This window comes from Balaenoptera musculus, chromosome 8 (genome assembly GCF_009873245.2).
Source record: "Balaenoptera musculus isolate JJ_BM4_2016_0621 chromosome 8, mBalMus1.pri.v3, whole genome shotgun sequence".
Taxonomy (NCBI): Eukaryota; Metazoa; Chordata; class Mammalia; order Artiodactyla; family Balaenopteridae; genus Balaenoptera; species Balaenoptera musculus.
The window spans coordinates 70980329-71007050 of NC_045792.1; the positions used below are offsets into that span (position 1 = coordinate 70980329).

Genomic DNA, 26722 nt, shown 5'->3' on the forward strand with positions numbered 1-26722 from the left:
CAAGGGCAGGCAGTACTCTCGGCACAAGCCTGTATCAGCAAACTAGATCCAATCACCGTCTTCTCTCTACCAACCCTGCTTTCCCCAGCCCCACACACATATGGTGTCCCTGCCTATGCAGATGTCCTGTGCCCCCAGAAACTTCAGTTCTTTGTAGATGAACATTCTGCTATGAGGCTACTGGAAATATACCCGCTGGCCCATGGCTCCCAGCCCTTGCTCAAAGCTGTCTCTGGAAGCAGGCTCTCCCCAGTACACGCAGGGCTTAGGAAATTAGCAGTTCCAGATACTGGTAGTCATACCCCATGTTGTCCATGGTGCTGGAATTAGAGATGAAGCAAAGACACACATTGCAGTATTAAAATAACAGAAACCTCTGTCTCAAAGGTAGCCCGGCATGGTACTGAGTTCCACATGTAGACCTGTTTCTCTAGATAAAATGGCCTATCATTTCAGGAAGGAGGCCTAGCTGCACTATCAGTTCATCAGTCATGCATAGGAAAAAACTGGGCTAGGGATGCCAGCGGAGCCTGGCTTTATCAAAAGGTACTGATCATTGCAATGCCAGTGATTCCACCAAGAGCCCTCAAAGAAGACCTGCAGTTGGAGGGTGGGCAGGCTTTGCAGCCTAGCTCTACCTCAGCCCTTCTCTCCAACACCAGTGATGCAACCTTAGGCTGAGCCCACATTACATGGACCATGGTACCACCTCCTAACTGGTCTCCCTGTCTGCTTCCAAGCCATCCTCCAAGGGCAGCCAGGGAGAGGTCTGATGACATCACTTCTGTTTAAAAACCATTCACAATTCTCACTGGCTATAAAACCGAATGAAGTTGAAATCTCAAGGCCTAGCATTCAAAGACCTTCTCAAACTGGCCCCAGCCGACCTTTATAATGTTGCTTCAATTATTCCCCTTCATGCTCTTTAGGCTCCAGCCCAAATGAACTACTTCTGATTCCTGAACTCTGCCTGTAATTCTTGTCTCTGCACTTTGTTTATGCTGTGTACTCCATCCGGAATGCTTCCTTCTTATCGAAATCCTACCAGATTTTCAAGCCATCTCAAACCCTACCTCCTCCATGAAGCTTTCCCTGATTATACTAGTTCACAATATTTTAGCTACCATTATCTTTACCTGGGGAGCTCTTATAAAATACTGATGCCCAATCATCACTCAGAGATGCCGATTTAATCAGTATGGAGTAGGACCTGGGCAACTGATTTTTTTTTTTTTTTTAAGTTCACAAGGTGCTTCTAATGTGCAGGATTTAAAGACCATTGCCCGGCGCGCGCAGGTCACGCGGCCGGTGTTGACACTTCCGGGTGGGACCGCAGGGAGGCGGCGGGGCAGGGGCTGGCACCTCCCGCAGCAGCCATGGCGTATACCGGCCTCACCGTGCCTCTCATCGTGATGAGCGTGTTCTGGGGCTTCGTCGGCTTCCTGGTGCCCTGGTTCATCCCTAAGGGTCCCAACCGGGGAGTTATCATCACCATGTTGGTGACCTGTTCCGTTTGCTGCTATCTCTTTTGGCTGATTGCAATTCTGGCCCAACTCAACCCTCTCTTTGGACCACAGTTGAAAAATGAAACCATCTGGTACCTCAAGCATCATTGGCCTTGAGTAAGAAGACCTGCTCTCCAGTGCTCAGTCATTGAGGTCACAAAGAGAACTCCTCTAGATGCAAAATCACCTCCATACCCAGACCACCTTCCTTGACTCGCCCACTTTGGCTGTCAGCTGCCTTAAACGTTCCCACCACATTTGAATATCTTATTCTACAGTGCAGTATTTTTTCCTGTCACCTTTTTTATACTTTGATGAATGATGTGCCTATTGAATCTAAACTGTGCTGCCCCTATAAAATGTTTATGTACTCTTCGGAGATAGAAAATGCTGTTGTTCTGAGAAATAACATTACTCTCCTTGGAAACTGTGGATTTGAAGATGGCTCCTGCCCGCTCACAACATGAGAATCAGCGAAGTGTTTAAAAACTGTTACATGATAGTAAGACTCCAGTGGGGCAGTCAGTAGGAGAACATGTTCAGAGGGAAAATCTGTCCCACCAGAATTATACCAAAGTATATTTTCAGGATGAATTTCTTATTTCTGCCCTCCTTTGGAATAAATTATTTTTCTGCTCTCTATGGAAAAAAAAAAAAAAAAAATAAAGACCATTGCCCTAGTTAGATGTGATCTTTCCCTTCACTGAACTGAAGGGAAGTTTTATACAAATATAAATAGCCATAATTTTATAGAATTTTATATAAACAGACATAAAATTTTATATAAATATAGACATAATTTCTAGCTTCTTGTGTAGATATTTTATTTTTAAAAGATTTTATTGAGTGTTTATTCTGTGCATGCACTATTCTAGGTACTAGAATGTAGCAGTGATCAAAACAAAGCCCCTGGGCTTCCCTGGTGGCGCAGTGGTTGAGAATCTGCCTGCTAATTCAGGAGACACGGGTTCGAGCCCTGGTCTGGGAAGATCCCACATGCCGCGGAGCAACTAGGCCCGTGAGCCACAACTACTGAGCCTGCGCGTCTGGAGCCTGTGCTCCGCAACAAAAGAGGCCACAATAGTGAGAGGCCCGCGCACCGCGATGAAGAGTGGCCCCCACTTGCCGCAACTAGAGAAAGCCCTCGCACAGAAACAAAGACCCAACACAGCCAAAATAAATAAATAAATAATTACTTTAAAAAAAAAAAACAAAAAAAAAACAAAGCCCCTGCTCTCATGGAGCTTACATTCTGGGAGAGAGACAGACAGGAAACAGATAATATAAGGTCAGGTGATAAATGCTATTAAAAGTAGGGTAAGGGCATGGAGAACAAAAGGAGAGGGTCTCTTTTAGAGAGAGTAGTTACAAACAGTTTTATTTATGTATATCTTATCTACCTTCAAGACAGCATGTTACCTGACAATGAAACCTGTGTCTAATTCATCTTTGTATCACTCATAGCTTTTTGCACAGTGCTTGGCATATAATAGATGCTCAATAAATACATGATTGTGTATGCATGAATGAAAGAATGAATGAGTGAATGGATTTGTGTGGCTTATCTACGGCTACATCACCCGTAGTGTCCAGGGCAGTAATTGAAATACACTAGGTGCTCAACAGATATTGGTTGAGTGGGTGAATCTGACTGTATTTTGGGACAAGTTATTGTGATGGCACATGTTCCTAGGAATAGGTCATCAGAAGATCACAGAATACCAAGCTGATCCTGAGATCCCTGCACTAGATCTCCAAATTTTAAAGATAAAGGTGATATCCAGAGAGGTGATTATCTAAATGACCTAAGAACACAGAAGTCAGAGGGAGAGCTGACCTGAGTCCCCACCTCTTCTGACTCTGGGTCCAGTGCTCATTCCATCAAACTGAAACACTTCTCCAGTTAGCATCAGAAAGTTATTCTGAGGGTTGTTACCTCAACTGGACCAAGAAGTAACTCAGATTAGCATCAATAGCATTAAAGAAAGTCTCAATTTTCTTTGGTTTCAGAAAAGTCTCTCCTGATAGCTAAAACGTGGTGCATTTAACAGACAGCTTCACCCTTGCTACACCTCACTGCCCCATTCCACCACCCCCATCAAGGCAGACAGACAAGACCCCCCAGAGCAGGCGAGGGGTTGGTGAATTTCCAACTATAAATACAACTCTGAACATTTCCCATTTTCCATCCTTAGCCATAGTTCCAATGAAATATGGAACACACAACCCCCGGCTAAATGGGGAAGCCTATGCAAAGAAGCCAGTGGCTGGAAAACCAGAGAAGAGCTTAAGGCCCTGGAGAGGTAAGGAAGACCAGCAGGTGCTGGGGCTGTTGATGCAGTGATGGGGTATGCATGCTCCAAGCAAGTGGTTGGCCAGCTGGCCTTGGTGTGGGCAAGCAAGTTCTGGCCTGTAGAGAAGCAAGTACAGTATTTTCTTTTCATCTTTCTTAAAATCCTGTGGAATCATAGAATCCATCTGGATGCAATGGAGACCAATTTTCTAGAAAAACATTCCAAACAAAATGCTTTTCTTCAAGAGAGCCAAATATTATTCAGTTGGCATGGGTTTCCTTAGCCTTCTAGTAAATAGAATGCTTTATCACCTGGTCTTTCTGCAACTTTACAGTCCAGGGAGGGTCAAAATGAGGGCTCCCGGGCATCTAGGACTCCCAAAGGGTTTTCTGAAACATCAAAATATTTTTTGACTTAGTGTAACTTTTAGTGTCAAATATATTGTGTTATATTGCTAGAGTATTTCTTTGAAATTGGCAATTTTAATATTGGACATAGATGAAAGAGAAGTAGAGAGCTGATTAACTAGAGGAGAGATTTCCAGGCTTACCTGACTGTAAGAATCACCAGGGGCACTGGGCCTCACCAAATTAAATCACCAGGGTAGAGACCTAGAAATGTGTAATTTTAGCAATCACACCAGATGAGTCTTACGAATTGGTTAACATGGGAAACGCCAAGCTAGAAAATCACAGTATCCATTTCAGTAGGATTTTTATCAGAATTAAATGGAACTATAAAGTTCTTGGCACAGTGCCTGGCACATAATAAGTGCTCAGAAAGTGCTGCTTGTTGTTGTTATTTAATTATTAATAAGACATTCCAGAGCCTGGTCAGATAATATTGATAGTTACCACATGGACTTCTACAACCAAAAGAGCAGAGAGCACAAGTATCCTGGAGTTCAAGAACTACCATTACTTCCCTCTTTTTTCTTATTAACTTTATCCCTATTACCTCACTAGCACAGTGGTTCTCAGAGTGTGGTACCTGACCAGCAGCATCAGCATCACCTTGGAAATTATTAGAAATGAAAATTCTCAGACCCCACCCCAGACCTACTAAATGAATACATCATTAGAGGTGGGGCCCAGAATTCCACTTTAACGAGCTTTCCAGGTGACTTGGAGGCAGGCCATAGCTTGAGAGCCATCATCCTAATCTCTTGCTACTCCAAGTACAGTCCCTGGATCAGCAGCATGGCATATTAGAAACACAGACTCTCAGGCCCCATCCCAGACCTACTAAATCAGATTATGCATTTTAATGAAGTGATTCACATGCACCATACCATCTGAGCAGCACTGTCCTAGACCACAGGAACTTCAGAGATGCACAAAATAAAAGGGAAATAAATGTACTGTTGTTTTGAGTGTTGTTAAATGGCATTTATAAGTACTTACTAGGCACTGTCCTTTATACAGGTTACCTTGTTCATCCTCATTAAGCCTAGTCGTAGGTATTTTTATTCCTGTTTTACAGATTGGAAAATTGAGGCTCAAATCAGTAAAGTAACTTGCTGAAATTCACATAGCTAAGAAGTGGTAGAGGTGGTCATCTCTGAGTGACCTAAGACTGTGTCCCTTTCTTCACCTCCTGGTGCCTGTGGAAAGTGGTTGACAGTCTGGCTAAGCAGACACTGCTTGCCTGCCAGTACAAATGGAGCATCTTCAAAAAAAGAGGCCGTCCCCAACTTAAGAACAAGCAAGCCGCCAAAAGCGTGTGTTTCTAAGTCAGATATTTGGAACTACTGATGGGATTACTCACAGAAACTATTTACGTCATGGCTTCTACAAGAAAATGCATTCTGAGTTATAGCACCAGATGACAGCAGCTCCCTGAAGGGTCGATACACCTGGGCTCCAGAAACTTGTTAGTACTTCATTTATATCAGCATAAGAGAAAGAACTGCCAAGGCAAATCCCTCCCCAGATGTTATGGCTTGGGAAACATCCATTCACTCTCTTACTCAAAGATTCACTGAGTGCCTCCTCTGGAAAAGGTGCTGTGCCAGGTGCTATGGGTGGTAAAAGATGAAAATGATCCATGCCTCAGTGAATTCACAGTCCAGTAAGGAAAATAAAGTATACACACACACACACACACATCCCTACCTATAATCCAAGGTGGAAAGTGGTGAGTGACAAGAGAAATGCTGTGGAAGGTCAGAGAAAGGAGAGAGCACTTAGGACATAAGGATCAGGGAAGACTTCCCAAGGAGGTGCCATGTAAAGCTGAGTCCAAAAGGGTAGGCAGAACATGGATTAGGCAAAACTGGCACTCCTGGCAGATGGAAGAGTGTGAACAAAGGCGTGGAGGTGTGAAGGAGAAGGCCGTGTTGTAGAACTGCAAGTTATCCCCTTGGTTGAAGCAATAGGCTCACTTACCTTGGATGTGGAAGATGAAGGCACAGAAAGGCAGGTCTGCACCAAAGCAGGGGAGATTCTCAATGCCAGGTTGAGAACTTTACTTTGTACATATAGAGAGAGGTGCTTCACATTGCTCATCATATTACATAATAAATCACTGAACTCCAAGTCCTTTATGAAACAAGCTAGGGTAAAAACCAAACATTTCTGAATTGGTATTGTACTTTATTTTCTAGTCTGCTTCCTCTGTTAGACTTTACTCAAATGACTTTGAGTGTTAGTAGATGCTCAAAAGATGCTGAATGTATGAACAAAGGAATGAACAAGTGAGAGCACTACTGAGCAGCTGAGGGGTCATAAGCAGGAGAGAGATGGCTCCATACTGCCTCATGGCCTGGAAAAAATGGGGGTGAGAAGAGGGATGGTGGTGGAGAATCCGAGGCAGCAGATCTAATGGCCAGGAGACTGCTGTGATTGGACAGATGAGAGGTCACCAGCTAAGTTAAGGACAATGGGAATGAGGAAGTAAGGGATGGAAGAGAAAGACACAGCTACAGGACATAGCAAGTGATTGACAATGGGGGCAAAGAGAAGGCATGCGTCAAAGTCCCACTGAAGTTTGGATCCTGGGTGGCTGGGAGAGTGACAATGCCATTGGGAAAATGGGAAGTCTGATGGAAGAGCAAGGTACTTTACAGACACCTCTTCATTTAATCCTCAAAACCCGAGGGAAATTAACGCCATGACTTCTGTCCTCAGCTTCCCTTATTCTCGCCCATATTCTCTCTGCTTGAGCCACGCTGCTGTTTCTCAAACGTGCCAGGCCTGCCCCCACTTTAGGGCCTTTGCACTGGGACATTCTTCACCAGATACCTGCACAGCCACCCCCTCACCAACTCCACATCTTTGCTCAAATGTCACCACTTCAATGAGGCCTACTGAAGACTGCAACCCACACTTGTCCCAGCTTCCCTCCAGAATCCCCAATGTCCCTTACCCTGCTCTCTCTCTTTTCTTCTTTTTATTGTACTCATTACCTTCTAACATATGATCTAATTTTCTTATTCATTATGTCTACAGTTTAATCCCTGCCTCCCCTCACTAAAATGTAAATTCCACCAAGACAAGGATTTCTGTCTATTTCCCAAATGCCTTGAACAATGGCTGGCACATAACAAGCACTCAATAAATAATTGCTCAATGAATTACCTCCTTTTATAGATGAGGAAACTGAGGCTCAGAGAGGTCATGCAACTTCCCCTAAATAACAGTTTTCATTCAGTAGTGGAAGCCTGAATTCAAACACAAATCTAACTCCAGCTTCCACTCTGCCAGGCTGAGTCTTGCTTTAGACAGCTTGGAGGGGGCAATGGTCCATCTGGGAGGCAATAATGAGCAGGCAGTGAGAAACGTGAGATTAGAGCCAACAGCAACCAGGCCCACAAGACAGCAGAGCTGGCCTGGCTGGGGCAAGTCCATGTATGCAGATCCTGAACTGCCTACAGCCTGAGAAACAAGCACTCTGACCAGAGAATCACCAAGAGAACCAATGGCTTCATTTCCCAAGTGCAAGTTTGAAGAATCAGGCCAGCTTCTCCAGCAAAGCAGCTCCTAATTTTTCCAGCTGTCTAACTTGTCAAATTATAAACTCATCTTCAGGAGAATGTATTTAACAAAGGGACGTGTTCTGTTTCCCTTTTACCACCCATCCAGTGGATCTGCCCTTGGTTTCATTGCCACTCCAATCCTCCTGCATAATCCATACATCACAGGCTCAATTTACAGCACAGTACATTAACGCACTGGAGCTGCTCAAAATAAACGGGGTTGGCAAAGTGTAATTATTTCCGGCAAAAGAGTTGGTTCTGCATTTTGACAATCATCTGATACATTATTGTACTCAATGCTAAACTTTGAAACTGAAAAATTGAAAGAAAGCATTTTTTTTGAAGTTTCAAATGTACTCATTATTAAATTATGAAGCAGGTCATTTATGATGAGTCAGTCCAAAATCAGAAGGATCACAATGAAAGACTGCAGGAAGCTTGCCGTCTTCATGTAACCTCTAGCGTCCACCATCCAAGGCCACTGTGAAAATTAAATGAGATAGCACAGCTAGCCCAGTGCCTGGGCCAGAATAGGTCCTCAATAAACATCAATTCTCCTCCTTAATTGTTATTGTGATTTTTCCAGCAGCAGAATTTACAAACTACCTCAATTTGTTCATTTGTTCATGATTCCCTCATCCCCAAAGAGCTCTCAGTCCACCGGGGAAAGGCAAGAACAGGTAACTCCCACACAAGGGGATGAGTGCTGAGAAAGAGGGAGACACAGAAGGCCGCAGAGATGCAGAGAGACACCCCTCACTCCAGACCCCAGGGAGAGCCAAACCTGACTGAGCCAGAAAGAGGACAGAGGTCAGCAGCGTGGGGAAAGGTGAGGAAGGCGGGGAGGTCTGGAAGCAAGAGCAAGTACATGACTTGGAGAAACTACAATTAGAACCGGCCTAGAATGACCAGTTCAGGGTAAACAGATGGTATTTAGACCTGCAATGGCCTCTCTTTTCGTGTTAAAGTGACAAAAGGCACTGACTCCTCTGAACAATGGGAAGCAGCTGAGCATGTCTGCCGTAGCCCACCTTTCTTAGTCCAAATTCCCAGTAAAGAGATCTCCAGCCCCAGCCATTGAGCCTCCCATGCTTGCTTGCAAAGGTAAAACATGAGAGATCGCTCTTGAAAAGAGGACTTGACGAAATCCAAGTGACCCAGTGGCCACGTCTGAGCGTGCTGAATCAGCTACACTTGAGGAAACACAGCGTCCTTGGGAAACAGGGCATATCACTTACACACAGAAAACCGCTCCCGTCAGCGAAGGACAAACCGTGAAACATTTAACGTTGGCCTTCAATTATTAAACAAGCCCAAATGAGCTCTGGCAGTTAAGACAGATCACACACACTCACAGAAAGGGCTCTGGCAGGCCAGCCTAAATTGTCTTGGGGTTATTCATCAAGATGCCAACAGAACAGGGTGAGATAGAGGGCTCCCTCAGAGACTGCAGGATCATACCCAGAGCTTTTGGAGAACCCTAGGAAGAGACAGTCATGCCCAGAGCAGGGAAGAGAAAAGTAAAAAGAACCTGACTCTGCAGAAAACGTAGGGGTTTTTTTCCTAGCCCATGTTGACAAAGATCGCATTAACAACTTTTTGCTCCTTGGTTGGCACTTTCATACTGGCTAGTTTGGGGCTTCCTGTGTGGTACTTCAAGTTTAGTCAATTGTCTCCCCTGGGTGTATTTTTCAGTCCTCTGGGAACAAGCAGCAAGCTGAGGTGAAGCTCAGGACTGACCTGGCTTCAAAGGCTACTCTCTGTTTACCAGCTGCACGACTTCAGTCTCAGTTTCCCCAACAATAAATGTAGACTCAGGGGGTTGTTGTGAACTTAACTAACACACATGTTATTACATAATAACCTGGCACAATGCACACAGGAGGGGCTCCTTCTATTTTGCTCCCCACTCTTTTATTCCTTTTCTTTGTGTCCCTAAAAAATTAGAATGTTTTCCTCTCTAGGCACTGGGTTCACCCCTTTTGTTTTGGATCAAAACAGTTATCCTTTGGAGCCTCTGCCTGATTTGACACTACCTTCCAGATGGGGGTTACTCTAACAGGGAGAAAGGTGGGTAATGATCCCGGCCAGGGCTAGTGCTCTCACATGTCTCCTTACTCTAACCTCGGACAGTCCACTGCACCTCCAACCGCAGCTGACTCATCTATGAGGTCAGCTTATTTCCCTGCCCATGCAACCTTCTCCCCTCACACCTGATTCCTGTCTGTTGGTTCAGCCCTGCCACAGGCCCAGGGATCACCCTCTAGACCTAGACAGGCTTCTGCCTCTCACCTGATTTGGGCTACTGGATCCCAAGCCCCTGGAGAACAGGAGTCACATCTCAGAGCTCTCTGATCTGCAAGAATCCAGTGCATGGCAGAGGCTAGCCAGAGCTGGTGGGGTGAGAAGGACATGGTGCCAGAGGGCCCAATCCTGGGACATGTTCTTAGAAGTTCTGTCTTGAGGCCAAGAAAAATTTTCCTAGCATGGAAATGCTCCAGGAAGCCTAGGCAATGACAAATGAGCTGAGCACAGGCAATCTCCAGAGACTCCTGGTACTCCAGAAACCATCCCACTCTCACGCACATCCTCACACACTTGGATCGGTTTATATGAATGGGGCCTGGACCAGGATGTAGGCAGCACACATTGCAGACTTGATGGAGAGGAAGGCGCTGCGGAAGGACTGATGAGATATAGAAAGCGGAACAAACGATGACTGAGATGTGGAGTCCAGGTCACAGAGGGAAACAGCTTAACACAGTGCTGGGTGCTGGGGACTCAGAGGTGGGTGTGCACAGCCCCAGTCTGCCCTCCCCCCACCCCCCAAAGCACCCCAAATGCCCTCATCACTGGACTCAGCATCCTGGACTGACAATGACTTACCTGTCTCACCAACTAGACCACAAGCTCCTTGAGGGACGAGACGATGTCATACTGAATGCTGTATCTATGGCATCTAGCATAGTGCCTGGCATGAGCACCAGGTCTACTAATTACTAGCTCTGGAATCTTGCCAAGTCACTGAAACTCTCTAACTGGGATCTTGCCAAGTCACTGAAACTCTCTAAGTCGCAATTTCCTAGTCTGTAGAGTGGAGATAATAATAAGCTCTATGCCCAAGGAGGAGGAAAGGAGTGAATGTAAAGCCCTTACTTTAGCCCAATGCCTGATTTATTAGAGTCAGAACTCAACAATGGTTAGGTAGTAACAGTAGTACAAAGCAGACCTTTATATTTATATATTTATTTTATAAAGCGACCCAAGGGTTCAGCCCGATTTGGTAAAAATGCACACAGAGAGGCACATTTCCTTAAAAAAAAAAAAAAAAGTTTTGCATTTAAAAAATGCTACCTGTCGGGAATTCCCTGGCAGTCCAGTGGTTAGGACGCCACACTTCCACTGCAGGGGGCCCAGGTTTGATCCCTGGTGGTGTAACTAACATCCCGCAAGCAGTGCGGCCAAAATAAATAAATAAATAAATATGCTATCTGTTTAAAAAGTACCAAAAATCAAATGTACAAGCAAATGCTTGATGAATTTGGGGTAAAAAAAGAGGGGTAAACATTCAAACAAGTGATTACAAAATTATGTCATTAAAAAATATAGCAAGAATACATCTGAATTACTAAGAGGAGAAAGGAGAGAGAAAATTTTGCCTGGGCATATATAGAAAATTTCACGGAGGAGTAGGCAACATTTGAATTAAAAGCTAAAGAACTGGGACTTTCCTAGTGGTGCAGTGGCTAAGAATCTGCCTGCTAATGCAGGGGACATGGGTTCGATCCCTGGTCTGGAAAGATCCCACATGCCATGGAGCAACTAAGCCCGTGAGCCACAACTACTGAGCCTGCGCTCTAGAGCCCGCGAGCCATGACTACTGAGCCTGAGCGCCACAAATACTGAAGCCCACGCACCTAGAGCCCGTGCTCTGCAACGAGAGAAGCCACCACAATGAGAAGTCCACGCACCGCAACAAAGAGTAGCCCCCGCTCACCTCAACTAGAGAAAGCCTGCGTGCAGCAACAAAGACCCAACGCAGCCAAAAATAAATAAAATTAAATAAATTAATTAAAAAAATAAAAGCCAAAGAACTAAAATCTGGTGAAAGGACTGGCAGGTGCAAAGGCACAGAGGCAGGAGAGAGAATCTGGTGTGTCCAGGAACTGCTACAAGTCTGGCTACAAGCAGGGCCTGTGCGAAGAAGCAGTGGTAACACACAGGTTGAAGAGCTCAGGAAGAGCCAACAATTCCCTGCATGCTCTGCCAAGGAGAACAGACTTCTCCCCGGAGACAGCGAAGAGCCACTGTGGTGTTCTGAGCAGGGAAGGAAGGGCACAGGCACTTCCTGTGTGGAAGGTGGGAAAAGGGGGCAAGACTGGGGGTGAACACAGGGCAGTGGTGGGGGGGCTGATATGGGTTGGGGGCAAGGGAACAGATGCGGGTAAAGGGAGGGGGAAATGAAGCAAGCCAGCTCAAGGAGCTAGGTAGAAACTAGTCTCAGAAAAACCGCAACTGGCCCTTGGCAGTCCCCAAGGCTCCTTCATATAACGTGTGGGCCCAGGAGTTCGATCAATCACCTTCTCTCCTCATTTGCTGCCTTATGTTTGTGCAACAACAGAGGAGCATGAATATGGAAAATTCCAGCTGAAAGCTTTGACTCAAGTAAGCAGGCCCAGAGGTCAGAGTCACCACTGAGGACTGGACAAAACCACCTACAACAGGCCTGGGATCAGGGCCAGCACTTTTCTACTCACATGCAAACTTGGGGCCCAAGTTTCAGGGACAAAACCTTTCAGGTGTACTTTTTTTTTTAAAAAGCTATTTACAGGAACCCAAGGTCCTCCAAGTACTTCAGAGAAATGGCTTGTATCTAGTTTGCTCTTAAAGAAAAAACAATAGCCTCTTTGTCCTACATGTCCGGATGCCAACAGAAAGATTCAATGCAATGACTCACCAAATCTCTAGGGTTCCAGAAATCAGTCTGTCTGTCTGTCTCTCTCTCAATCTCTCTCTCTCTCTGTGACGGAAGTATACTATCGTCCTGTGAAAGGAGCTACATCCTAACGGCCTTCTGGAGGGGAGAGGATGGGAGGGAGGGCTCAAGGCCATACATGACCATTCCTGCCACAACAAAATGGTTGCCTGTGCCACTTCCATCCTTGGTTTCAATCTAATTAGACAGAGCTAATGAGTAGGCAGCAATGGTGCTTGGTTCAGCTGTTCCAGACCCAAGTGTTTCTTCCTTATTAAAAATAAAGACACCCAAGGGCTCAATTTGGTAAAAATGCACACAGAGAGGCACATTTCCTTTTAATAAAAATGTTTTGCATTAAAAAATGATATCTTTTTAATAAGTACCAAATATCAAATGTGCAACAGCCAGACCCCTGGCAGTACCTGTGTGCATTTTCAGACGTGTCTTCAAAGACAAAACATTAGAAAGAGAGTCAGAAGAGCTGAGTTCTAGTGTCAGCTTGGCCATTTACCAGCTGTGCGATCTTGGGCAAAATACGTAACACCATGAGCCTCGGCTTCCTCAGTATCAAATGGTATAGTATAATGCTCTGCCTATCTCACAGAGTCTGGGGGAAGAATGTACTTGGAAGTGTCTTGCATACTGTAAAGCACTTTGTCAATACCTACTCAGTCAACACGTATTTACTGAGGGCCTAGCAGATGCCATGCATTGCTCCCCCTAGACTGTCACCACCACTACCAACACTGCACATCTTCCAGCTTAGTCACTGGATGTCAATTTCAAATGCAGCCTGGTCTGTGGCCTCAAGCCATGTACCCGTTCATCCAGTTTTTTCCCCAGTGAAGCATTAGTCACTTGCCTCCATCAGGAGACACCTAATGCCATCTCAACCCTAGGAGATGTTAGTGTAAGTGATGATGGGGATGGGGGCCTCCTGGCACCTCTGTTACCCCAGAGGGCCTGATCATGAGAAGCTTCCAGCACCTTACTCTCCATAAGCACAGAATGATTCTTACAACCAAAGTAGCCAAAGGTAGGAAGGGTGAGCAAGTAAACAGACGGTAAGCCTGCATGGTTATGTCCTTCTGGTCTCAGAGTGCCTGGCTCCGTGTCCTCACCAGGTGACTTTACCTGCAGGCTCAGTCCCAGCCCAACCCTGAGCAGTCAGTCCTGTCCTCAGTTAGGAAAGGTTTTAAGCATCTGAGGTTAGCAGATCAGAAGCAAGCTCAGGGTGCTGCCATTCCTGTTCCGACCTTTTCCTTGGTTTTCAGCACTGGGCATTTTTCCAGAAATCATGCCCTCCCTGCTTTGTGCTAGAGGTCCAGCAAGTATGACCCTGAATTGTTTCCTTTATCTGAATCCCCACCTAGTAAACCATTCCACCTTGCTATTACTCCAAGAGATTGTTGTGATCCAGAATCTACCTGGGAGCCTCCTGAAACCAGAGCTCCTAGGAGTTCATCTCCACATCCACCAGTGCACAGCTCAGCATCTGGCATGTTGTAGGCATGCAATAAATATTGAATGAAAAGTTTGCCCACTTGCCTAGATGACTGCAAACTGCCTGCGCCTTATGTCCCCTCCCCACTCCCTCCCAGGACCTTCTTGATGGACAGAAGTGTGGCTGTTATTGCCATGTTCTCTGGCTGCCATGCTCTTCCCACAGCCCCAGACCCCTGGTGGCGTCTCTGGGTCAAACCTACCTACCCCATTCTCAGTATGTCTCCTTTGCCACTGGTTCCTACAAGCCAAAGTGCTAAGCAAGTTCTGAAGCCTGATGGCTGGCTCAGTGTCCTATACCACCCTTTTGCTCCTGGAATCTGAGAGTTAGCTCAGTCTAAACACTCAGTTTGGGCCATCTGGCACCTTCTGGCTCCTGTGTGGAAGGGACTCAAGTTCTGTTCAACAAGCACTGCTGACACCAAGAGTGGTGTGAGGGAGGCTCTGTTTAAAATCCTGAGGTTAACACAGAAAATGTCTCACCAATTCCTTCTTTCACTGAGAAAGAAGAAAGCCAGGTGGGTCTAGACTATAACATTAGATTTTGGCTCTATGAGGTTGCTCTAAACCTGATAATGCAAACAGGAAACATTATTTCTACTTCTTTAATTCTTTATTTCTAGTTCTTTCCAAGTCAGCAGATAAAAAAGTATATACAATACAAAGGGAAAGTGATGACCAGATTTAGCCCTGGTCTCTGCTACTAATTTGCTGTGTGACCTCAGGCAAGCCACTCTCCTTATCTGGGCCTCTATATCCTCCACTTATATGCCTGACTTTCAGCAATTTCCTTTGAGTAAAGGGTAGTTCTCAGACCACAGCATCAGCATCACCTGGGAGCTTGTTAGAGCTGCAGAGCAGACCTACAGAATCAGAATCTGCATTTAAACAAGATCCCTAAGTGATGTGCATGCACACTGCAGTTTGAGAAACACTGTTCTACAGCTCCTCAGAAAGACCCAGGCTGACCTGGAGCATGACATCTGCAAGAAGCTGGAAGAAGAATGAGTCTGTCACAGGACTTTGCTGAATGTGATTAGAAGCAGCTGGCCAGGAGTGAGGGCTGGGGAGAGATGCTGCAAGATCCTTTTACACTCAGCTGTGATCCATAAAATATCTCTCAAGTACTTAGAGTCTCTAAATTTGAAGTCTTTAGATAAAATGACTTAAAAATACTAATTATGCACAGAAGTCTAACCATGAACCAAGCTTTAGTGAATCCAGAGTTCCTTCTGTACTGGCAGGTGGCCAGCAAGCACTGAACAGAGCTCTAAAATCAGCAAAGAGGTCACCTCTGAAACCACAGCACTCCTCCCAGCCCCAACTGTCTCCTGACTTGTCCTCACCTACCGGCAGACTTTAGTCTCAGTTGGAATTCCACAGGTAAGACCATACTCAAAGGAACACTGCCCGAGCCTACAAGCAGGACAGAGGTGGGAGACGGCCACAACCTTTCGGGTCATAGACCCACATGGAGTCAGTCCCATGGGGCAGAAAGAGAAGAGGAGAGAAGCACAAACTGGAAGCAGCATAGACTAAACAAACCTTGTTCTTGCTTCCAGATCCAGGCAGAAGACCAGCTTCAGGCTTGGTGACCATCCAGCTGAGAAAGTCTCATTCAGCCAACAAGGCTTTGAGACAAGCAGAGAAAACATCCTAAGCCCTAAGTTCTATGTGTCCCTGGGAGGCAGCCTCCCTGTCCATCCCCAATTCTTGCTCCTCTGACATGTGATTCTACTCCACGCTGTAGAATTATTCATCTCTGTTTGCAGAGCTACATCACCCACTATGCAAAGGCTATATCTCAATTGCCTGTTTCCCTAGCAATGGAGGGGACAGGAGGAGGAAGGATGGGAGGGGAGGGGAGGGGAGGGGAGGCTCAGACTTGATGACTGTGCAGGTCATCAGCAAGTTAGAAAGGGACTCCTTTCTTGAGGCACTCTCAATGTCACAGTGCCCATTTTTCATCCTAAGTACACGGAAAAAATAACATAACCCTCAGAGCCCAGCTCCAAAACCCCTCATTGCACCTGCCAAAGGGCCCTCTTCCACCTTATGGTTTCAGGATCACACAATAACTACATACATTGTCCGGGAGGATTTCTGACCATCTGATTTCCCCAACTCTGACAGAAATCTCAAGTGGAGATCTGACTATAAAATTCTCCATAAGCCATTAGCTACAGTTATACTCTGCCTCCAAAAATCAATCTCCAAGACCTCCAAACCCCACACAGAACCTAAAGGAGCAAGGCAATACGACTCCTGATTACCTCCTGATTATCCTTTTTAAATAATCCTACTCTTACTGTGGTGGGGAACGTGGACAAGATTACTCTGAGTACTTACTGAATGGACTCTGGCCAGCCCCGTCCTCACTTAGTGAATCATCACTGAGAGCAGACCCCTGGTGGACCTCTAGGAGTCACCTTCTCCTAGGATGCCTTCTCTGACTATCAATGTTGCATTAAATGCCACCCCAACACTCCCCCCTCATCTTGTATGGCATACTCCTATCTATCTTACCCAGGCACTGCAAGCTTTGTGAGGACAGGACTGTAAAACTTGTCTCTATATCTATGGTGGTCTAGACATAGGAGTCATTCAGCAAATGTTTTATGAGTGAATGAATGAATGGCCCAACCAGTGAAAAACAAACAAACAAGCACCAAAGATCATTTCCTCATTTTTGTCATTGTCAGTCAAGACTGCCCTTCAAATTCACTGAGTTAGGCCTACTCCTCAGCCCAGAAGCTAGAACAGAAAGAGAAGACCCAGGAGGTTAAATCTGGAAAAAACTGGCATTCAAATTGGCTTGGAATTTTTTCTGGACCAAGGTATACTAACAAGTAGGCTATTCTCACCTATTTCAGGTTCTGCAATGTTGTGCTACTCCTGCCAGAATTGTTAAGTTGAAAATTTATTCTTTAGAAACAGGATACTGTTTATATTTTAGATATTAAATGCAATGTGAAAGTACCCAGCACACATTCATTGTTTAAATTAACATTTGTTGAACCTCAATCTACAGATTTCTATTTCTCTGTGCCATGAACTAGGAATTTGCAAATAGAGTTACAGAACCACTCTGGGCCACCCACTTTTGTGAATATAAAAGCACTTAAGTAAGGCAAGCTGACTTTGGTGGAATAGCCTCTATTTTTCATCCACTTATATAACTCTGCATTGTCAAAGTGCACCAATAACTGGTGCTGTCATCTCTCATGCCCCCAAGAAAAACCTCCTTTGGGGCTCCTTCTACATTTATTTTCAATTGCCAGATCCCCAGAGGAAAAAATCAAATCACTGACGCTATTTCAAACTTCATGCTCAAGGCAGCCACTAAGAGGATAATAGGGCAGCTCAGCTTTTGCTCTCTTTGAGGCAGGAAGACACCCCATGGCTGTGAGAGAAAGGCAGAACACGTGTGAGGACATTCAAAATACAGCGAGGAAACCCAAAACAACAGAAAGAGGAGTTGGAGGAATCATTCCACCAAGGTAACTTATCATATAAGAAACAAAATGAGCTTTCAGAACTGCCATTCATTTATTGTTTCATCCATCATGCGTTCACTCAGCAAGCATTCACTGGGCACCCATTATATGCTAGGCACTGTGCTAGGCAGGCAGGCAGCATAAGCGGATTTCTTTTTTTTTAATAAATTTATTTATTTATTTGTTTATTTATTTATTTTTGGCTGCGTTGGGTCTTCGTTGTGGCGCACAGGCTTTCTCTAGTCACTGTAAGCGGGGGCTACTCTTCGTTGTGGTGCGCGGGCTTCTCATTACAGTAGCTTCTCTTGTTGCAAAGCACGGGCTCTAGGTGCTCGGGCTTCAGCAGTTGTGGCACGTGGCCTCAGTAGTTGTGGCTCGCAGACTCTAGAGGGCAGGCTCAGCAGTTGTGGCGCAAGGGCTCAGTTGCTCCGCGGCACGTGGGATCTTCCCGGACCAGGGCTCGAACCCGTGTCCCCTGCACTGGCAGGCGGATTCTTAACCACTGCGCCACCAGGGAAGTCCCCATAAGCGGATTTCTAGTAAGTAGCAGAATATCAGTCCACAACTGCTCACTATGTTCCTGCCTCACTAGCTTTCCTTCAGGTCGTTGTGCAAGGTCCTTTCATGCTTCAGCACAGGCCTCAGCTTAAACGTTTCTCCTCCAGGAGGTCTTGCTTGATTTGTACCCTCACCCCACCCAGGACTAGATTAGGCATGTCATAGCATCTCCTTTCTAACATGCTATCTACTCATCATTACTTGGTCTTCCCCAATAAATGGTAAGCTCCACGTGGGCAGGGATTGCCTCTCTAGTGACTAGCATAGGGGCTGAAATACAACAGAACTCCATAAATATCCCCTGAACAAATAAATGAACTGGGAGTTATGGGTGAACCATTGGCCCTGACAGGTATATTGGGAAAAGTATGCGATTTGGAGCTCAAAAGACTCAAACCTGAACCCCAGTTCCAGCACCCATTAGCTGTGTCACCCTAAGCGAGTCCCATGATCTCTCTGCACCTCAGTTTCCTCACCTATAAAATGAAATAAAACTTCATGAAGATGCGGTTAAGATTAAATAATATGTGAGTAAAGTCACTGGCACAAAATAGATGCTTAACAAATAATACTTCCCTACCCCCACCCCCACCTCAACTCCTCTGTAGTGAAAAAAGAATTCATAACAGCAAGGCAGGGCCCCAGTCCTACAGGAACTTATCAACTTATCAAGACAGGAATCAGGCACAGAGTGACAAGATTGGAACTGGGCAAGTCAGGACAGGGGTAGCAGCAGCCCAGATGACATCTTACTGACTCCCAGGCTGTGAACTTGAGCTTCTTAAATCTACCTGATCAAGGTACAACATTGGGCCCAGGACCAAGCCTGCAATTGGAGATCAAATGGCTGTGGCTTTGGGAGAAGGTAGCAGAGACTGAGCTCATGAGGCCAGAAAATGGCCTTTGAAGCATTCGGAAAAAAGCACACATAACTCTCTTCCCCAAACCTGTCGGTAGGTAACTGGAGGGAACCCAAAAGTCTACAATGGGCTACAGTTACTTTGTAAGACCAGTGAGGGGAAAGCAGTGCAGTGCAATGGGAGGAGCGCTAGTAGGCCTAGACTCTGGGCAGGATTCAAGTCCAGACTCTGCCATCTACCAGATGTGTGCTTTGGGGCAAGTCTTTCCCTTATCTAGGCCTCATTTCACCATCTGTAAATGGACGGGACTGGACTAGGATGATTTCTAAGGGCCCTTTCGGCACTAAAGAGCTGAGATTCCAGATGCATGTCTACCGTCTGTGACCAGTGGGCAGAGGGAGGCTCCTCAATCGCTCACACCACTGACCTGACGTTCTGCTGCACCTTCAATTGCACAGCAGATGAAATGGTCAGAAGGAAAAGCTGATATTGTATTTCCTGAGCTTAGTCTCCCAATTCAGCCCTGCACCTGTTCCTTCTGCGCTTGCAATTTACTAAACAGTATCATCACAGACACTCCCCATAACAGCTACCATTTGCCACTTGCTTGGGTATTTCAAGTCTTTTTTTTTAAAGACTAACTAGAGTATTATAAAGACTAATCAATAAAATTGCTAAATAAAACCCAGAAAACAATCTTCTCCTTACTTCGTTTCCATCACAAAAGCAATACCTTTAATGAATTGTTGACCTGCACTGGAAATCAGACTACTATCAGAAGAGACATGGGGGCAAATATATAATGCCTACTTCAAAACAAGTAATGCTACACAGCATAATGTAATCCATTGATAACCCAGAGCCTTTCTCTTATGGAAACAATACTATAAATGTTGCTCAATACCCCAGGCCTGCTGCCTTGCAACAATATCCACCCTCACCCCCAAACACACACCCAACTAAGTACCTTTTAATATATACTAGCCATTCTTCTTAGGGCTGGAGAAACAGTGGTAGAACACAAATTCTGTCCTTAAACAAAGTCTGAGGCTACAGGTTAAGTGGTCCCAGCTGTGGAAGAAAAAGTGGCAGACGGGAACCAGGTCTATATGCAGGAAAATGGTCTCTGCAGGCACTCAGGCCAAAGAATGGATTGCAAAACACTGCCCGATATCCACACCAGAGAGGCCACATAACACTGGGGCAGTGAGTTTTCAGTGTGGTCCCAGGCCATCAGCATCAATACCACCTGAGGACTTGTTAGAAATCAAATTCTCAGGCTCCATCCCAGACCTACTCCATCAGAAACTCTTGGGTTGGGCCTTGCTGTCTGTTTTAACAAGTCCTCCAGGTGACTCCGATGCATGCTTAAGTTTGAGAATCACTGCTTTAGAGCATCCCAAACGCTGAATATTTGCAGTAAAAAAAATGGTAGAAAACTAAGTTGTCCATTAAACCTAAGAGAAAAACAAGGAAACCAAGTAAGAAATAGGTTTTTAAAATTATCTTAAGGGTTCGTATTTTGGAAAAAGCATGTTTATTAGAAGAGGAAGGAAGACAGAAATGCTGGTTATGATGCAGAAGGGAATGTCTTCGCATATTCAGGAGCCTCTGAGGCATAAGGCCCCAGGCCTTTTCCTGTGTGGTACTTCATTTCAAATACAAGCCTTTTCTGTCCCTTCAGCTGAGAACTCGTCACTTTAGAGGGTGTTCCCACACATTCACTAGCAGGGCTCTCAGCAACCACAAATAAGGTCACTTTTTTTTTTTTTTTTTGGACTCATAAATAGGATGATGAAAAGTAAAAAAGGGGGCTTCCCTGGTGGTGCAGTGGTTGGGAGTCCGCCTGCCAATGCAGGGGACATGGGTTCGAGCCCTGGTCTGGGAAGATCCCACATGCCGCGGAAGAACTGGGCCCATGAGCCACAACTACTGAGCCTGTGCGTCTGGAGCCTATGCTCCGCAACGTGAGAGGCCCGCGCACCGCGAAGAAGAGTGGCCCCCGTTTGCCGCAACTAGAGAAAGCCCTCGCACAGAAACGAAGACCCAACACAGCCAAAAATAAATAAATAAATAAATAAAAATTTAAAAAAAAGAAAAGTAAAAAAGGAAGGAGCAATGAATGTTGTGACATCACTAAATTTAAAAAATGAAGGGGGAATTAAAAGAGGGAGAAAGAAATATGTGAGTACATATGAGAGGGAAATTGTTTAAGGTAGGATTTGCTGAGCTCTGAATAACAAACAAAAGAGGGGGCTAGGACCAGCCCAAGAAGGAGAAAAGAGGTAATGAAAGAATGTTGAAATATATATTTTTTAATTGGAGTATAGTTGATATACAATGTTGTGTTGGTTTTGGGTGTATAGCAAAGTGGTTCAGCTATACAGACATATATATCTATTTTTTTCAGATTCTTTTCCCTTATAGGTTATTACAAAATATTGAATAGAGTTCCCTGTGCTAGGTCCATGTTGGTTATCTATTTTATATACAGCAGTGTGTATATGTTAATCCCAAACTCGTAATGTGTCCCTTCCCCCCCCACTTCCCCTTTGGTAACCATAAGTTTGTTTTCTCTGTTTGTGGGCCTATTTCTGTTTTGTGTATAAGTTCATTTGTATCATTTTTTTAGATTCCACATATAAGCAATATCATATAATAATTTGTCTTTGTCTGCCTTACTTCACTTAGTACGGTAATCTCTAGGTCCATCCATGTCGCTGCAAACAGCATTATTTCATTCTTCTTTATGGTTGAGCAATAATCTATTGTATAAATATACCACATCTTCTTCATCCATTCATCTGCTGATGGACACTTAGGTTGCTTGCATGTCTTGGCTATTGTAAATAGTGCTGCAATGAACATTGGGGTGCATGTATCTTTTTGAATTATGGTTTTCTCTGGATATATGCCCAGAAGTGGGATTGTAGGATCATATGGTAAGCCATATTTTTAGTTTTTTAAGGAACCTCCATACTGTTCTCCATAGTGGTTGTACCAATTTACATTCCCACCAACAATGTAAGACAGTTCCTTTTTCTCCACACCCTCTCCAGCATTTATTATTTGTAGACTTTTTGATGATGGCCATTCTGACTGGTGTGAGGTGATACCTCACTGTACTTTTGATTTGCATTTCTCTAATAATTAGCTATATTAAGCATCTTTTCATGTGTCTTTTGGCCATCTGTATGTCTTCTTTGGAGAAATGTTCTTGGTCTCTGCCACCAGGTGGTGAAATAAACCCAGCAGTTTAGTTGCGGTTCAAAAGCTTTTATTTTGATTTGTCTTTTCTTGTTTTTATTGCTTTGTGGTGGGAATGGTGATGCAGAGCAACTTGCAGTTGGGTCACTGGGGGAAGGGAGAGCATTATTAGCAATGGATTGCTTTTATGCATGTTAATTCAGTCCGTGAATTAACTCTTAATTAAAGAGTATCATAATATTTTAAAATGTGGAGCAACAATGTAATAAAAAGTGCCCATGATGATAAAGGCTATACTGAGTTATACATTAATATTTTACTGCAACTAAATTTTAAGATAGTACATTTGATTTTCCTGATTTTCCTCTAGCACACCACAAAATGTTAAATACTGAGGAAGACAATAATAATGAAAAGTCAGCTGTACTGTAACAGCAAATTTCCTGTAGAAATGATCTGAGCTTCTACAGGTCACAAAGGAAAAGATATACATGGTTAATCATAAATCCATCTAAAGATAGTTTATTTCTAACATCTTTCATTTTAAATGGAAGCTTAAACAACTCTCTGGGCTTGGAGGGTTGTAAATTTAATGATGTTCCAATTCACTACTGGTTCCCATTGATTTTCTCTCATTTTAATCTGTATTGATTGATTAATGTCATTTTGTGACATCCAAATGGCAGACTGAGGAACAAAAATGATGTGCATTGAGTTGGACCTCTATCAGAAAAAGCGCTAAACTGGGAATCAAGAGACCTGGGTTCTGGTATTTGCTCGCTTCTACTGGCTGTCACCCAGGGAAAGCCACTTCATCTCTCTGGGCTTCAGCTTCCTCGTATATTAAATGAAACAATAATCTTTGCCAAAATTCACCAAATTTTTGTGATAAGCAGCTGAGAAAACAAGGAGTTGTTATAGTGAGATAGTACCTAGATTCCCCTAAATTCAAACCAAACAAGCAAACAAACCATCCACTGAAGAATAAACTACTTTGAAAAGATTTTAAAATTAGACAAAGAAAAATATGCTGCTTTAACGATCACAGATATCAAGATAGGCAGGTAGGAAAACTGGAAAATGGTTTTCAGTGTTGTTAGTTACTCAGATTTTGGATCATCAAAATAAGTGTCTTTGGAAAAATTGAGTTTGAATAATCCCAAATATGATGTTAGAGTTACCATAGTAACAGATGGGACCATTCAGTTGGGGCAATCAATAAGAGGCTCTGCTTTTCCTATGATGACAGCTACAAGAAAGTTTCTACTAAAGTTGGTACCTCTATGCTTATACATACAGTTTCAAAATGCTCACAGAATTAACAAGACTCAAGTGATTTTTAGAATAAATTGAATAATGAAATACACTAGGATTTTTAAAAAGTGTTGAGATCCTTGAATGAAAGGTATTATCTGGGTATTTTTATCACTGTTATTATCCAGGAAGGAATACCAACCAATGAGTCCATAGACAATTTACTCTGAATGTTTCTTGAGCTGCCATATTAATAAAAGGTAATATAATACATGGTAAATATGTACTCAGCAAAACAAAAGCTTTCAACCTCTCTTAATTATTAGTGGATACTCAAATTCAAACAAGCCAAACCATCCTTCAAACAATTCAGATCACAGAGCTAGATAAATATTAGCTTAGTTGCCTCCCAGCTGGTGCCCAGGCAGAGTTCAATCCAGTTACGGAGACAAGAAACTGCCTGTTCCTTGTCCTGTTAAACCCATATGTCTGATAGCTCTCCTCCAGGTAAGATGCATGGCTTAGACATTAGCTCTACTATTAACTATAAAAATGGTCCACTTCCTCTTGATGGGACTAGTGGTAGGGGAATCTTAATGTAAAAACTTCATAAAGACGCTTAATCCTCTGGCAATTCCAAAACAAACAGATATCTAGGCCTCAGGCTACATGAGATTTGTAGCCCCGGAAGAAAAAGGAACTAGAGACCAAGATGTATTAAGTAACCTCAAGCAAATGAGTTTCTAATAAAATCACAGAACCAAAAAAATTTATCCTAATTTTATTTTTATATAACAATATATAAAATTATTTGCAGAAAGAAAACTCCATCTACAATTCCACTATCTAAACCACACCTTTTTTCATTTATTCAACATCTTCAAATCCATATCTGAGCACAAACAGAATTTTACTCAGATGTATGACTACTTCCCATTTCTCATTAATCTAGAGAAAGTGTTTTCAAACTGTGTCCTAGAGAGACCTTGTGTTTCTTAGACACACCTCTGGAGCTCCCATGAAGAGCAGGCCTGCTAGCAGGCAGCCAAGTTGTAAGGCCTCTCTCTCCTGCTCCCCACATTCCTACCCCTATGCCCAATTCATTCAGAATAGTTCCATTTTTATCTGTTTTAGGTTTTGAGATTCTGTATAAAATTTTACTTGAAAATAAAACAAAAAATTGTTCTATTACTACTAAGCAATTTAAAAACTAAGGATGCACAGAGTCATGAAATGTTAGAGCTAGAAAGAACCTTACAGATCCACTGATTGTATTTTACAGATGCTAAAAGGAGACCCAAAAAGAAGAAAGACTTGCCCAAGCTCATATAGATGATTAGGAACTAGAATTAGATCCCAGGTCTCCATCCCAAACTAATTTGGGAACTATTCATTCACTCCTACAATAAATACTTATCAAATGTTACTGTGTGCCAGGCACTGATTTAAGCATTGAGAAGTTAAAAGGTACAAAAAAAAAAAAAAAAAATCCTGCCCTCACGGCACTTAGAATTTAGTAGAGGAACACAGAAGATAAACAAATGAGTACAGTATATAGTATATTAGAAGGCAATAAAGTAAAGAAGGGGGATGAAGCCACCAGGGTGGGAGGTTAGAGGTTGCAACTGGTGCATTTCCTCAGAGACTAGTCATTAGGTCTTTATGTACCTGATAAGAATATGTATGTATGTGCTATAATTCTCGCTAATTCAGGCTCACTAACTCGGAAGAAGAAATAATCTAATGGTAAGTCTATCTGAAATTTTCCAGGACTCTATCTACTTTTTTAAATGGCATACAAAGCAAGTAAGTATAATATAACAAGCAGAGTGTTAAAACTCTTTGGTAAAAATGTTAAACAGGAAGATGACGATGTAGCACGATCCCGAACTCAACTCCTCCCATTGACACACTGAATCCACAGCAATATATGGAACAATTGCCTCCGAAGAAAACCTAAATACTGGCAGAGCAACCCCTTCACATTGGGCAAATGAGAGGGAAGATTCATCAAAACAGGTAGAAAAGGCTGAGACACAACCTTGCCATAATTTTCATGCCTGGCACAGCAACCCACAATCAGGAGGGAACTCAAAACCCAGAGCTTCTCCCAGAGGAGCAAAGGGTTTGTGCCCCACATCAAACACCCCAAATTTTAATACTGGCACCTGAGAGACGAGCCCCCAAAACATCTAGCTTTGAAGACCAACAAGGCTTGCATGGGGCTGTGGTAAATTGAGGAAGGTCTCCTAAAGGGCCTGGGCACAGACTCACCTGCCCCAGGGACCAATGCAGAAGCAGCAATCTGAAAAATGCCCACTTTATGTGAATGAGACTCATTCCCTAATTTTAAATGTTGGTCTGAGGGGCAGAGGCCTGCTGGGATACTCTCCAGGGACTGAGGCTGCTGGGAGCTCTCTCTCTGCCTTGCTAAAGCCAGTAGGTGCCATCTTTTTTTTTTTTCTTTGTACTTTCCTTTTTTTTTTTCTCTAAATTTTCTTTTTCTTTTTCTCTTTTCCTTTTCTTTTGTTTTTTCTTTTTTTTTCAGTGAGTGCCATCTTCACACTCTCCCTCTGCCTTGCCCCAGAGTACCAGTATCTTAGAGAGGGGAGCTTCAACACACCTCTGGAGATTCCGTTTTTATGTTTGGTGACCCAGTTTTTGTGGCTGCCACCCAGGGTAAGCCCTCTGATCACCTGGCTCTGGAGGCTGGGGGTCTTGTGTTCCTGGGTCCCATGGGACTAACAATTGGAGAGACAGTCCTTGGCAGACTACCACTCCCAGGGCACTGCACAGACAGCAAACTGAAACATACCCCCAGACTTTCTGAGAAAGAGGCCTATATGCTTGTCCAGGAACTTTGGTCTGAGGGGCAGGTTTCTGGTTTGGCACCCTTATAGGGGCCAATAGAGGGTCTCTCAGGGAATGGAGGCTGAAGAACGCAATATTTTTTCTTTTTTTTTTTGAGTACAGTTGCTGTACAATATTATATAAGTTACGGGTATACAATATAATGATTCACAATGTTTAAAGGTTAAACTCCATTTATAGTTATTATAGAATATTGGCGATATTCCCTCTGTTGTACAA

General features: G+C 43.8%; 2 protein-coding genes across 3 annotated transcripts in view; one reads left to right on the top strand and one right to left on the bottom strand.

Annotated features, from left to right (window-relative positions):
- SERGEF (secretion regulating guanine nucleotide exchange factor) overlaps positions 1-26722 on the bottom strand; it is a 227518-nt gene that overhangs the window by 122997 nt on the left and 77799 nt on the right. The window lies entirely within an intron of this gene.
- On the top strand, positions 1303-2151 carry LOC118899787 (V-type proton ATPase subunit e 1). The gene has a single exon (XM_036861741.1). It carries the CDS (start codon positions 1377-1379, stop codon positions 1620-1622), a length of 246 nt encoding a protein of 81 aa, XP_036717636.1. The 5' UTR covers positions 1303-1376; the 3' UTR covers positions 1623-2151.